At 39.6% G+C, this 14,245-nt stretch overlaps 2 protein-coding genes and 1 long non-coding RNA gene across 9 annotated transcripts in view; 2 read left to right on the top strand and 1 right to left on the bottom strand.

Moving 5' to 3' along the window:
• The window catches only part of tln1 (talin 1), a 95,604-nt gene extending 89,975 nt beyond the window's left edge, over positions 1 to 5,629 (top strand). For 3 of the 4 annotated variants that reach the window (XM_037118328.1, XM_037118331.1, XM_037118329.1), the window contains exons 56-57: positions 1,068 to 1,193; positions 4,235 to 4,369. In XM_037118328.1, the coding sequence (XP_036974223.1) occupies positions 1,068 to 1,193; positions 4,235 to 4,369 (261 nt within the window). Of the gene's footprint in view, positions 1 to 1,067; positions 1,194 to 4,234 lie in introns of all 4 variants that reach the window. The other variant, XM_037118332.1, reaches the window with a different exon arrangement.
• On the bottom strand, positions 4,818 to 6,919 carry LOC119030600. Its single transcript, XR_005078341.1, has 2 exons — positions 6,786 to 6,919; positions 4,818 to 6,010 (listed from the first exon to the last, which is right to left on the bottom strand). It is a non-coding gene; the product is annotated as an uncharacterized LOC119030600 (long non-coding RNA).
• Positions 6,920 to 6,932: 13 nt separating this feature from the next.
• tpm2 (tropomyosin 2 (beta)) overlaps positions 6,933 to 14,245 on the top strand; it is a 32,445-nt gene continuing 25,132 nt past the window's right edge. For all 4 annotated transcript variants that reach the window (XM_037118334.1, XM_037118333.1, XM_037118336.1 and 1 more), the window contains exons 1-2: positions 6,933 to 7,195; positions 13,781 to 13,906. In XM_037118334.1, the coding sequence (XP_036974229.1) occupies positions 7,082 to 7,195; positions 13,781 to 13,906 (240 nt within the window). In that variant the 5' untranslated portion in view covers positions 6,933 to 7,081. The remainder of the gene's footprint in view (positions 7,196 to 13,780; positions 13,907 to 14,245) is intronic.

Below are 14,245 nucleotides of genomic sequence, written 5' to 3'. Positions count from 1 at the left end.
TGGTTTATTATGCAGGGAATAAAATTATACTCTGAGATCTGACATTATAAACAGCATCACTCCTGACAACCCATAACTATCTGGACATTGAATTATCTCAACCCCATGCTTTAAGAAAGTTGATTAACTAAATTGTGGCCACATGTGGTATTTTTTTTTCTCAGATCACCAAAGCCCCATTGTGTCAGTGTGCTTTACATTCTGTTCTGTGTACAACCCTGTGTCTTGAGGTCCAACATGCAATAAATGTGGTGTGTACAGAACAGACCAACAAAATCACAGAGCATACAGATTATGATGATTACTCGTCACTTATGAAAACAGCTGTATTGATTTGAACTTGTGTATGACTGTGAATTACTACAAAACACTGCTGAGATGAGTCTGCCACGACAGTCCCAGTTTAGTGAGAGACCTCTGTGGGCTCTGTATACAGCTTATAAAGGGATCTACACAGTGTAATGTTGCATGTCCAGACTAACAGCAACATTCCCGCCAAAGATAAATCGATAGAGGAGGAGCTCACTTATGTCTGTGTGGCTGTACCGTTCTCTGCCAGCTCAGTTTCTGATTTCAGCCCAAGGACCCGCAAAAGGAGAAAACTCTGCTTTGTTGGATCCGAACTGCCCAATGAGAGAAATGTTTAGACTTGAGTGTAGTTGAGCAGGCTGCTCCTTGTTGCCTTTTACAGCTATGCTCAGGCGCTGAGCAGGAAAAAACCTGTTATGGTTTTCTCTCTGAGCACTGGGGAAATTATCATTCCCTTTCCAGGAGTTGTTGTGCACAAGACACAGTTGATGTGTCTGCTGTTTCAATTCTGCACAAGTCTGTTTCCATATTCCCTCAAAGACTAAATCATGGTTCATGGTGAAGTACAGATGTATCTGTTTAAGTACTGGTTTTATGATGTACATGTATCTTTTAAGTTTGAGGAAAAACAGTTAAAAGTTATCATACTAGCTTTGTCTGGAGCTTTGAACCATGAAAAGCTCCTGAAAAAACAAATACGAAGACTTTGAGCTATGAATGAACTTTGACACTCAACCTAATGTTTTGTGTTTTTGCAGGCTGCTGGAAATGCTGTGAAGAGAGCCTCTGATAACCTGGTGAAAGCAGCACAGAAAGCGGCATTTGATGCTCAGGATGACCAGGCTGTGGTGGTCAAGAGTAAGATGGTGGGAGGCATCGCTCAGGTGAGAAAAGGATCTCAAACACACAGCAGGGGCACAAATTCCAGCACAGAACCAGTAAGACATGTTTCCCTGCAGCTTTGAGAGGATGTGCCACTATTCATCAGTTCTGTTTTCTGACATTTATTACTCAATGTTTGGTGATTTCTTTTTTTTTTAGGTTATTACTGACAATTACTTATATAAACCACCAAAGTGTTACAAAGACTAACAAACAGTGATAAGGTCCTGTGTTCGGACATGGTTCTTCTTGTCTAGCTCTTCCATTCACTGCTGTGTCCACAACAAGGATGGAATGCTGTGTTATGTTAGTTCAAGCAGTAGCAACAAAGTGCCAGCGCTACCAGCCTGACAGTGGCATTGTACAGAGGGACCGTCATATGTACAGTGGATTACATAAAAGGAATACACTAAACTGCGGCAGGCTGAACAGTGACAACACAAGTCAGTGAAACATCCATAATTAGTTTTAATTTAAATGTTGGTCTTGAAGACATCAGTTAGTATGTGAGGTTAGTCTGATGTTTGACTCTGTGGCACTGGCATCCTGTTTTCCTTTCTGCTCTTCAGAACAAGCTTGTCTGATGTTGCCTCAGGTTTTTTTTTGCTTGGCAAGTGACAATGTATGGATGTGATAGGGCAGGCCAGAACAGGTTAGGATAAGAAAAGGGTAGGATATATCAGCTTTTCAAATGACGTTATCAGAAGGGCCCCTTGAGAATGCTCCACGTGTGTTTTAAACAATTAACCCAAGACATCAGTATGTGATCTTTGGGAACTGGACTTGGCAGTTAGCTGTCTTTCTTTTTTCAGAATTACTCACCCAGCTTTTAACCACGCAAAAAATGTGAAAAACAGTTATTCAGTCACCATGCAGAAGTGAATGGAGTTACCCACCAGCAAGCTTCTGCAAAATGTAATTTACTGCTCCCAGACACTGCATTCTGGTCATATGGCACTCATTTTATTACTTCTTTACTGTTCATGAGCAGGGGCTATGGATTAATCTTCATCCAGTTATTCATTGATCTCTTATAATTACATGCTTTTTGCGTGGACTTTATGGATGGACAGTACTGCATTACCACTACCACTGCTTTGCTAAATGAAGGAACAAGGATATTTAGCAATGAAAACAATATGGTTTTGATTGTTCCAGAGGTGGACAGCATTTATGTATTGATATGTTTATTTGTTGTCAAGTGTTACTTATTAGATAACAACAGCTGCATGCCCAAATATGTGCATGTGATTAAGTGCGTATTCGTCTACATGTGATGCTATCAAAATATCACTTTCAGCCTGGTCCAGCGTTAGGGTTAGGGTTAGGGTTAGCTGCCATTTTAGTTTCAATAGCTGGTTGAAATACTTGTTTGCTGCAACATGCAGCAGTTTTTTTCATTATGTTGGGTCATTCTGAAGTAGTGTTGTCACAATAGTGGAATTTCTAACTTTGATAGAATACATTGAAAAATATCGATATTTGATACCATGTTCAATACCACGGGGAAAGATTGCCACATCGTTGAAGTCATACAGTTCCAAATTTTTATTAACAGATAACAGTGCTTGTGTACAGCATCAGGACTCCAGTCCTGGAGTGTTGATACCACAAAAATTGAGTATTGAAACCATTTCAAATATTTAGTATATAAATTGTTTTCACAACACTCTTCTTCAGTGGTAAAGACCTCATCAGGAAAGACAACCACTCTTCTTTTCTTTAGTTTCAGCATTGTGCCAGGAAGGTTAGAATATTTATTTTTCAAATAAAAGGTTCACTTATATTAAGTGTTGTATGAACGGAATTAAATTCAAGCTAAGGCAACTTTACCTAGACAACACAGTTCATACAGTGGGTAAACACAATATAGTATATTAAGTTCACTGACAAAAGCATAGGGGTATGGCATCACTGTGTGCACTGTTTACAGTGCAGATTATAGATATCAGGTCTGGCAGTGCGTGTTACAAGTGTATGTACACTTTTGACCACTACTGTATTTCTCCACTTACTCATGATAACTCTGTTTGCATGCTCACCATAGACATCCTATTGGACAGTATCACACAGGTTACATTTAGCCTTTGCTTTTATGTTTACTTATTTTGAAATGGTATTTTTTGTTGTTTTCAAGGAGTTTAGGGTTTTACAGTGGGATAAGGTCAGGTAAGACAAGGTAACAGTGTTTAGCTAACGCAGTGCTATTTTGGGAGACAAATTAGTTGAAGTTAAATGTCCCAAATCCAATAAGGAGAAAGAGAAGCTAATGTTAGTGTAAACTTTAATACAGTTACATCCAGGGCTGAATATATTAGCATGAATGCAGGTTTTATTACATAAAGGGTAAAACAATTATAATCAGCTATTAACGTCAGAGACGGATGGAGAGATATAATATACACACATCATAACATCGCTTGTGAAAACGATTGTAAATTAACACATTTACCCAGATGTTGGGTTCATATCACAGGTTACACAGGCTATAAATAACTGACTACTGCATGGTACAGGACAGGATTAAATCCTGATAATATATAAACCCCTTTAACACTGGTAAAAAAAAAACATCTGGCATTTGTGTGAAATGTGAATGTATGTTTTACTTCACAAAAGCCAGATTTTAGTGGGTATTAATGGGTTTTTGTGTGGGTTTTTTGCTAGTGTGAAAAGGGTAATTATGCTGTAGGAGGTTAGTCTACCACCACTCTGATGTTAGCAGCGTATATTACAGTAAATAAATATACACACATTATACCTCTGCTTGTGTTTTTGGTTTTGGAAAGTAGATTAAATAAACATAACTTTCTGACTGACTGTCCTTTCTTGACTATTGTTTGCCAAACTAGAACATCGTGCACACCATGTGGAAGGTTTTGGGAAGGTTTAGGTTCGTTATCTTGACAGACCTGTCTAGTTATGGTTTAGATAAGTGTGAGGGGCTTAGCAAATGAACTGTAGATCTGTTTTTGCCATTGATAGGGCGTGTGATTAAAACTTGTGTGTCCTCAGTATACTGACAGACTGTGTCGTTTTGCAGATCATCGCTGCTCAGGAGGAGATGCTACGTAAAGAAAGGGAGCTCGAGGATGCCAGAAAGAAGCTGGCAATGATCAGACAGCAGCAGTACAAGTTCCTTCCCTCTGAGCTGCGGGAGGACGGACAGGAACAGTGAGAGTTTGTGTGAGCCAACACATCCACAATGCAATAGTGATCCATGCTCAGGACCATCTCCCAGCGACATTTAGAGGAAGGAGGCTTCATGCTTCTGTAGAGATGTAACATTAGGCAGATTGACTCCAATTCTACAGTGATGTATCAGGATCATTATTATCAGTCTATTTCTGTATTTAATTTTCAGTCAAAAGCTTATTAATGCCATTGATTATGAATTTTGATCATACCAAATTATATGAATATATACTTTATGTGCTTATTAAGATGTCTTTACTTATGATCATTTACTTTTCAATATATCCAGCTCTCTTTTCATCTTTCTTTATCTGGATTGCATGTCTTCGTCGGTACATGCTGTGTGGTTTCATAAAATGACAAAGACAAGCACATTTCTTATTTTTATGCAAACTATGCGTAATCTATGCAAATTTTCCATGCTTTTTTTGTGTGTGTGTGTGTGTGTGTGAACACATTCAGAGGCTAAAACTCTGTGGTCAAATGACGATTAATATTCCGCATGTTACATGTTATACTGTTCAAATCAGATACAAGGCTAATGAAATAAATGTTGCCATTTTTAAGTCGAACAAATCAAATCAAAGAATGCAAAATTGAGCTATTAAATGTATTAGAAAAGGTGTCTTCCTATAGGTTGCTATCTTGGTAAAATTATTTCTGAAAGTGTTTTGATTTGAACAGCTGCAGTATTCAGGCATCAGAGAACTTGTTTGTGTAAAGATTATGAAGCCATATATTTAACTTCAAGACATTTGACATCATACAGACTGTATGTGGGTGCTTGGTGTCTAGCGAGTCACTCCAGTAACATGTTCTCTGTGCCGATGTAGTATTTGATGTAGTGCTTGATACTCTCTAGAAAATTCCTGTCCCTCATATCAGCTCAGTCTTTGTTCCTGGTAAATGTGTGCTATAAAGTGCCTTCATAAATGATATGACAGGTGCCAACCATTTACCTTCTTTGTGCACTTACTTCATAACTCATTCCAATAATTTATCAAAACATCATATAAGTCCAAACTTACAACACATGTGTCTTTATTTTCTTTTACTTATTATTTTTAAACATGGCACAACTATTACAGTTTGCCTTCTATAAAAATGACTGTAATCATGCAAAGCCTTTTGTCTTTTGTTCACATTTTGACTTAACCATGTTGTAACTGCTGAAGTACAGCAGCACCACTTCATTGGCACTGTAACAGAGATTTATATTCAATAAAGCCAGTTTTCAGTGAAACTGTTGACATCAATTTTGTAGACATGACATGAACTCTCTTTGTCTCGCTGTAGTGGGAACAGCTTGATACAGGATTTTGTGGTGGAGGCAGGTCTGGAAAGATGTGGGGACAGTAGGGTCTTATTTCCCGTTGACCAGCCTGTCCAATTATCTCCATTTTATTTCCCTGCAACCGGACATCAGCCAGGAGCAGCCTTTAACCCAAAATGGATTGTCATGGACCACATCCCAACTATTCCTCTCCTCCCCGGGGTGGTCCTGCTGGTCAGGTTGGATGGTTGAAAGGTGCCAGTGGCAGTGATTGTCTCAAAGTCTGCTGCCCCTCATCCAAAACCAGATCCACCTTCTACAATGCTGATCAATGTGTTTCTGTCAACAAAGCTGAAAAAAACAACAGTTTGTTGTTAATATGGTGAAATTCAAAGAAGCTACTGTCCACTGTGTCTGCATGTACTGTATGTAGCAAGGGTTACATTTTCTATAATCCATCCATCCATCTAACGATGTAGGAACTGTATTTTATATGAAAGTTCATAACCAGCTTGTCTTTTTCATTAGATAATCACACAGTTGTTTTTTTTTTTTTTAAAGTTTTTATTCATACAGTATATGAAGCAGCTAACACATCATTGAGGTTTAACTAAGGAATGGACAGATGAGCCTCCTTCTGGGCCCACCAGCAAAAATAAGGTTAAGTAAGGAGTGCTTTAACCCTGTTCTGCGAATTATGTACAGTGATCCTCTGCCATAACACCAGATCCATGGATCGAAACAATGTTGTGGATCAACGTGCGCTGTATTAAAACCTCGTTTGCAATCGGATCAACATGCGGTAATACTGACTCAATCTGAAGCAAGTACAAATGAAAAAGAACAGAAAACAAACAAATGCAAAACAGAGGATAGAAGATCTCTTTCCGATCAACTTTAGCATACTTATACATACAAACTCATCCCGTAGGCCATAGCCTATATAATATCATTGTGGTTTTAAATTAAATTAATTGAAGTGGTCTCCCGATCAAAATGATAATAACATGCTAATGTTCTACTGCTATCTGGGATGTGTAGTGTAGGTTTATCATTTGTTTCCGTCGCCGATGTCCCAGGTGGAGAGCTGACATGTGCGAATGTGGTGAAATTGATGTATACAGACCTGATGTGATCACACGTGATGAGGACATGCGACACGCACACACTGGTCAACTCTCGCTGCCTAAATATGGGCAATATCCAAGTGCGGCTCCACAGCGGAGGAAAAAAAAGAGAACAGTATGGGGCTCGTGCAGCTGCTATTCCATCCTCGAGCTCAGCGAGCAGCTTACACAAGTCCGACCGCGCGCTCCTGTCCACATCTGCCCCCGCCACAGACCGGTGCCTGTCTCTGTCCGGATAACCGAACACACTTCTCCTTCAGCTGAGGAAAAAAAAAACCCCACTAACTCAAGAAACATGGAGGCCATCAAGAAGAAAATGCAGATGCTGAAGCTGGATAAAGAGAACGCGATAGACCGGGCAGAGCAGGCTGAGGGGGACAAGAAAGGAGCGGAGGACAAATGCAAACAGGTACAGTAACAGCCTGTGTGCGCTTCATAAGCAGCTCCATCAGTCGGTCACCCGATATTAAAGCAAGTCATGGTTTTATAGGCGCTTCGTGCTGGAATTTGTTGTATACAGGAATATCTTTGATTCTAGATCTTATGAAAAGTAGCCGAATATAATGAAGCACTTTTTTTGAAAACAGTACATTACTTATGAATAAGGCATTAAGAATGACGACATAAAAAGGTGAACTCAAACAACAACACAAACAAGAGATAAGAAAAAATTCCAAGTTTGTAAATGAAGTTCGTCAAAGGTTTTAAGCAGAGACTGAATATGTAACAGCAGCCTCTCGGACAGTGAGTGCAAACGCAGACTGGATTTAACCAGTCAGATTCTTTGCACTATCAAGAAGGACCAGTGAGCTGAGGAGCAGGGTGGGTTGGTATGGAGAAAAACCACTAGGATCCATAAACCAAGACTGTAGTCTACCTCCTGACAGATGCCTTTATTGAACTCATAAGCATTAAAACACTTCACAGTGTTGCTGCTACATCCTTCCTTGATCTTGTATGGCCACAGGTATCTGAGTAATGAGGTCAGCCAGTCACTTGGCTGACTTTTCTTTTTTGTGTGACTTGTCTTAAGCATATGCAGTTAGCTCAGAGTTGTGGCCAGTGTTCAGATAAAGCTGTATAGTCCTGCCTAAAAGGTGATAAACAAAATCTTAGGACGCTCTTGTTTCAGGTGCAACCTAGTACTTTCAAAATGAGTTAATTGTCTGATATTAGTTTAGTGCAGTTTGTCTGAGGGCACTGACAAGTTTATTTTTTAAGTTCAAAAATGTCCCAATCAATAGATATATTTATCACAATTCTTTAAGAACACATTTGTATTTTCATACCATGTAATGCTTTTATTAGTTAGTCGACAGTCCCTGGCAAGATGTAAGAGCTCAGCTATCTAAATAAATGTGAGTTGTCTCTGTAACAATGGTAATAGATATCAATAATGTGACCTAGGGGCAGCATACGGAAAAGAAGATGAGCCCTTATATGAAACCTTGTGGTACACCATCTCTCACAGAGCTAATGAAGAGTGAATAAGCACAGGGCCATCCACAAATATAAGAAGCTCACATTTTCTTGATACAAATTACTTGAAATGTCTATTGGATCAATAATAACTGAATGACAAAACTTTCACAGTCAGTGTTTGGCAAGTTAAGTACAGTTAACGTTTTCAAGTCGCTGATGTCACTGGGTAAATGGATAAACAACATAGCACAACACAAAAGTTGCACAGAACTTTACAGTTCTCAGCCTAGCCAATCAGAGTCCATGAAACCACATTAGTGTCTTGACTGCACTGAATTGCATAACGTGAAGACACAGGACTGAATATGTGTGCGTGTTTTTTAAACAGTTAACTAGTGCAACAGAGATGGAAATAGATCATGACAAAAATTGTTCAGTGCAGCAGTTTATGTCATCTTAATTATACTCCAATCACATGTTGTAAATTGTCACATCATATAGTAAAATGTGATATGGTAGCATATGAACCTTTATGTATTTCAGCAATAAAACAGGAAATTCAAAAACTGCAAAGTAAACTGGAAAGGAAGCTTTGACCTGATAACCTGTTAGGCATTATATACAGTAAACAACCAATGTAACAAGGAATTTACATATAGCTTTAACATAATATTGTCATAGCCTCAGAATGGTGCCATCTATGGTTGATATTGTTAAAAACCATTTCGAAAAAAAGACTAGAGGGGTTACAGAATAAAAAACTTGCCTGGTCTAACTCTAGTCACACAAGATGTGATAATGGTGAATTTGTCAAGGAACATACCCTGTGACCGAAGACTGTGACAGCTCACTAAGTCTGAGGTGGACATAAGGCCATTTTCTGACCAACCAGTGAACATCACCATCCACTGGTTTGACTTCATGCAATATTTGCTAAATGCTAAATCCTGCCTGCTAAATCCAGCAACAGTTTCCAGCTTATTTATTCAGCTTAACAACATTGTGATGCTCTTTTGTTGATGGCATGTGTCTCTCCTGTGTGTCCCCACAGTGTAGCTGACAAGATCAGGTAGCAATCAAACAGGAGGATTATTCGTTGAACAAGCGCAAATGTTGAACAATAAAATTATAATTCCTAATTTCACAAAAGATTATGTTCTGATGGGCATGAAAATTAATATAAATACAAAAACATATTTTTTATATCGCAATATACCTTGAAACCAGTATATCACTGTAGCCCTAATAAGACTGGGTGATGTCTACTGAATTGGCATATGTCCATAACTTATCTTTGCTCAGACCCAGCAAGCTGTAACTGAGAAGTGAAGAGTAGGTAGTTAGCAAAACTGCACCAGACACGTTCATCCAGCCCATATACTGCATGAAATGATGGCACTTGGATGTTACTACTACTCTTGTTCGCCAGATGTGAGCTGCAAGCAGGGCCATACCACGGCCAGATCCAGCACACCACAATGGATTCTAACTGTGGCCCAGATTTGGGCCAGTTCATTTGGTCCGCTCTTGGCTGACATGTGGCCATGGTATGACCTGCTTGTGGCTCACATCTGGCAAACGGGAGTGAACCATCCAAGTGGCATCATTCCAAATGGGATACAGTGTGGACCAGATCTGGGACACAACATTTTTCCTATCTGGGATAATAACAGCTTGAAAAAAAGAAACACACTAACAGTGTCTATCAGAAAAGAAACACACCTGCCACCAATACAACCTAACTGATCTGGGTTAATAAGAAAATAAACATGACTTTGGGCTGTAACTATAATGCACTAAGCAGCAACAAACTTCCTGTCATTTTCCCCCCAGCATGTCACAAATTGCAACAACTGCTGCTTTACGGGATGGACGATGGCATCGTCTAACGGCCCAGCCCTGAACCCTAACAGAAACCCTCAACAATGCGTCTATTTACAGTACATAACATTTGTTCCCAGAGGATCCCAGCTTGGGACCATTACAATGCTTGCACAATAACTTGTCTCTCCATATGAGCATTAAATATGGCCATGTCTATTTCTGTGTACCCTCTAAAGACCCCCACCTTCTTTGAATTGTTACTCCTCAGAGAAAGACAGTCAAGGCTGTTGGTTTGGGAGTTGCCACGATGCCTACAGCAGGATTAGGACGGCTCTAGGCTATTTGTGACTGAGAGGCCTTACATGGCTACAGGCTCGGAGAGACTGTCAGAAGTGATATAGAAAGGACATTTGTCCCGGGGACATTGTGGTAGGGCCACATCACTGTCATTTACTCTCAGCTTTTTATAGTCCTTGAAGCAGTTGTTTCAAATAACAACTTGCTAAATCTTTGGTAATGAGTCATTGGATAATAAAAGACCAAAGGGAAGGGTCTCACAATCTCACATTTATCTATTCTAACTAATTCTTATATTAAGTTCTTGAGGGCTCTAAGCCATTAGGGGACAAATTGTTCTATGAAATGAGCCTTTAAGCCTCACTTGCCTGATTTTAGTACCAGAGCAAAGGTCAGTAGGTTACCAGAAACATTAGAAGCCTAATGATCTGTATCACATGGTCTAAAGTGCATGGCACAAGGTCATTGTGGGTGTGTTCAACCCCCCTTTGCTTGTTAAATGGCATAACCAGGGAACAAAGTAAGGCACAGGTTGTATTTAATGTCCTAATTAATGGGTGTGTTTTGTGCCATTTCCCATTCTCTGTAAAAGTCAGGTGTGCCTATACCTGTTTCATTGTTATTTTAACAGCAGCACTCATGTTCACTGAAGATCAGGCCTAAGTTTATTCATTTTCCTCTGGAGAGTTTCCTCTGTCCTGTCAAGTTTATAACAGTACAGTGGCCTAGTAATTAACACCCCACAGCAGGAAGGTCCTCCCCCTGAGGGTGCTCCAGTGTCCCCAATCATCGAAACCTGTATACTGAGTTACTTTTCCAGTCATTGCCGTCGACCAAGCCACTGGCTTAGATTTGGAGGTGATCCCCTTGCGCGATTCATTGGCAGCCCATTGCTCCTCTAGAATAGGTTGAAGGCAGAGAACACAACTCACTACAATTAACATTGTATGAGTGTATGTGATAAATAAGGATTCTTCCTCTTCTTTTAGTCTTGCTGCTTAAAAAGTGCGGTGACATGCAGTTTCATGGAAACATTTCAAATGAAACAGCCCTTCTAATTATTAAAGCAGAGTGCATGCGTATTGTGGATCTGCCTGTGCAGGCTCATCTTACTATCTAATGCAACACTGACTTTAGACCAGCTTTCTGTTGGTCCGTGGAGCAGTTACTTTCTGCTGCCTCAACATAGCAATCCACCAACGATGCACCTGGCCACATCTAATTTTAAGACCAACAGGCACAAGGACACGCAGATGGGTACAAGTTCATTTGCTATTTACACAACGTGGGCACTAGGAATGAAAATGTCAACTTTTGGCTGAAAATAAGCAGACACTTGCTGGATTACAGTTATACTGAATAGCTGAATTTATCTGCAAAATATTAATTGCCATTGACAAACAAGCCCCTGGTCTATAGTCAGATGTGCAGTATTTTTCTTGCTATTCAAAGGGCACATTATTCAGGGGTTTTTTTGTTTGTTATATCACCTATATGTTGCCAGGAAAACCACTTGAGATCTCTTAAACAAGAGAGACCTAGCCAAGGTACTAGCTATATCAAAGTCATAACATAATAAATTGCAACATATAAAACACAATATAGAGACATCCACAGTAATCAGTATTCAATCACAGTGGCTTCACAGGAAAAACAACAACATGCTTCCTTCACCACATTCCTACTGATGCAATTAGGTGCCATATGTAAGAATTGGCCCCTTGCAAATTCATCCTTCAAACCAATAGGGGTCAGCACATTACCATCGTTATCACTGACCGTTACTCACTGTAGCTGCCATTAGGTAGTAAGCTCAGTTATCTATATAACTGCAGTTAGCATGATGTCTTCAGCAGATGTCTCTGCAGCAATATGTGGCTGTCAGCATTAAAACTTATTTTTTTTACATTCTGTTGATATTTTTTAAAAATATTGTCAACAGTGATTCTTACATGGTGCACCTTTGACACCCACCCATACATGTTGTTGCTCTCAGCCCAAGGTTTGAAACTATTTTTGAGGATGGATGTAGGGTCCCAGTTTGTGCTATTCATTTGTGCTCATTCAGTTTGGCCATTTAAAAAAAACTGCAAACACTTTAGCTCTCAGACGTGGTCCTACAGTTATAGCCACCTCGGTTTTTCAACTCCCAGCTGACTGCCAGCCGCTTCCCAGTCGGCTCCCAGCCACTGGGCTCCCCCCCTCTCCTCCTGGGAGTGTGCTTAGATTCATTCAATTGCAAGATGTCAGCATGAGATGTCTTTTCCCTCAGAAAAAACATGTACAGCATAGATACCCTTTAAACCTATATTCTTCTACCTCATTACATCTCAGTGGCATATATTATGCTTTTATCCCAGTAGAATTATTTTAAAGCTTTTGTTAGTTTAGTTAGCATTAGCCCTACCGCTTACTTATACTTCATTTAAAGTTGTGAGTTTAACACATTAATACATCAATAGTTATTGTTCGAGAACATACTATACATATATTATTCTGAAATGGACCATTTGTTTATTCAGTCATGAAAAAGAAGACTATGTGTTTTGATTAGTGTGTTTAAGCACATGAAATCATTGAATCATTAAAATGCCTCATTTCGACACACTCCAGTAATTATTAGAGTGTGGGACCCATATATGAACACCCTGCAGAGGTCCACGGTTCAAGTCCGACCCATGGTCTCTTGCTGCGTGTCATCACTCTGCCTCCCATCATCTCCCAAGCCCCTTGGCAAATTGATGTGAAACATATCTCTCCCCAGTGAAGGGGAAAGCAGCAAAACTCAAAGCTTCACTTATAAACTTAATAGGACAGAGGACTGATTTTGATCATGCTCAGAATTAAACTTTTAGATTATGAAGTACACATTTTTGGACTGCTCTGGTGGAGCTCAGGATTGATCTGGCTGGAGGGCAGCTGCTTTATTCCAAAACAATGCCACTGTATGTAACCTCACAGAGAAAATAAATGTACTTTATATCCTGACCAACCCTGTCAGCTTGTTACAAGACTTGTTACAATAATCAGTTAAGTTAAGATACTTCCCTTGTGCGTTTATGTGCACAGTCTCTTTCTTCATGAAGAGACAGACTCATTGTTCTGCCAGCTAGGCGAATCACTGCAGGCAGTGTCATTAATATTTTCCTCATTGAAGATGTATTATTTCACCCATCCACAATTGTTCTGAGAAGAAGAGCCACAGAGGAGGGATCCCTCTCCCAGAACAGACAGACATGCAGGAGTTGTTACATGTACAGAACAGGCCAACAAAACCATGTGGTGCACAAATTACAATGACAAAATATATGATAGAATTAAATGAGATTTAAATGAGAAAATTAAATGAGAGGATTCTTAATGGACATATGTGTCAAATACCATTTTACAATTATCTGATATATTCTGTTTCTGTGTATGTGCACTGTGTGTTGGTCTACTTGACCTGCAGCTGGAGGAAGAGCTGCTGGGTCTGCAGAAGAAGCTGAAAGGAGTGGAGGATGAGCTGGACAAATACTCAGAGTCTCTGAAGGATGCCCAGGAGAAGCTGGAGCAAGCAGAGAAAAAAGCAACAGATGTAAGTGATGGGAGCTGATGCCAGTTGTGGAATTACTGCAGACAGATTGCAATATTGAGACCACATTAACCTATTGTACTCAGTCCAGCGACATCTGATCACTCACACAAATAACACAGGTGTCGTATTGTTGACTGCAAATGCAGTTACTCTGAAATGTTTCATATATCACTACTCAAACTGTTGAACTTGTTTACTGCAAAGTTGAAAATTTAGTCTTAGCTCCCCGTGTTTTAAATATGCACAGACTATTCATATTTACTCAGATACAACAAAACAATCTCACTGATCTGTTCACAAGAACACAAGTAGGCCCAAATAATTCTAGGGACATATAGA

Source organism: Acanthopagrus latus, chromosome 12 (genome assembly GCF_904848185.1).
Source record: "Acanthopagrus latus isolate v.2019 chromosome 12, fAcaLat1.1, whole genome shotgun sequence".
Lineage (NCBI taxonomy): Eukaryota > Metazoa > Chordata > Actinopteri > Spariformes > Sparidae > Acanthopagrus > Acanthopagrus latus.
Note: the sequence above shows the minus strand (reverse complement) of the source record. Positions and strands in the feature narration are given on the sequence as shown.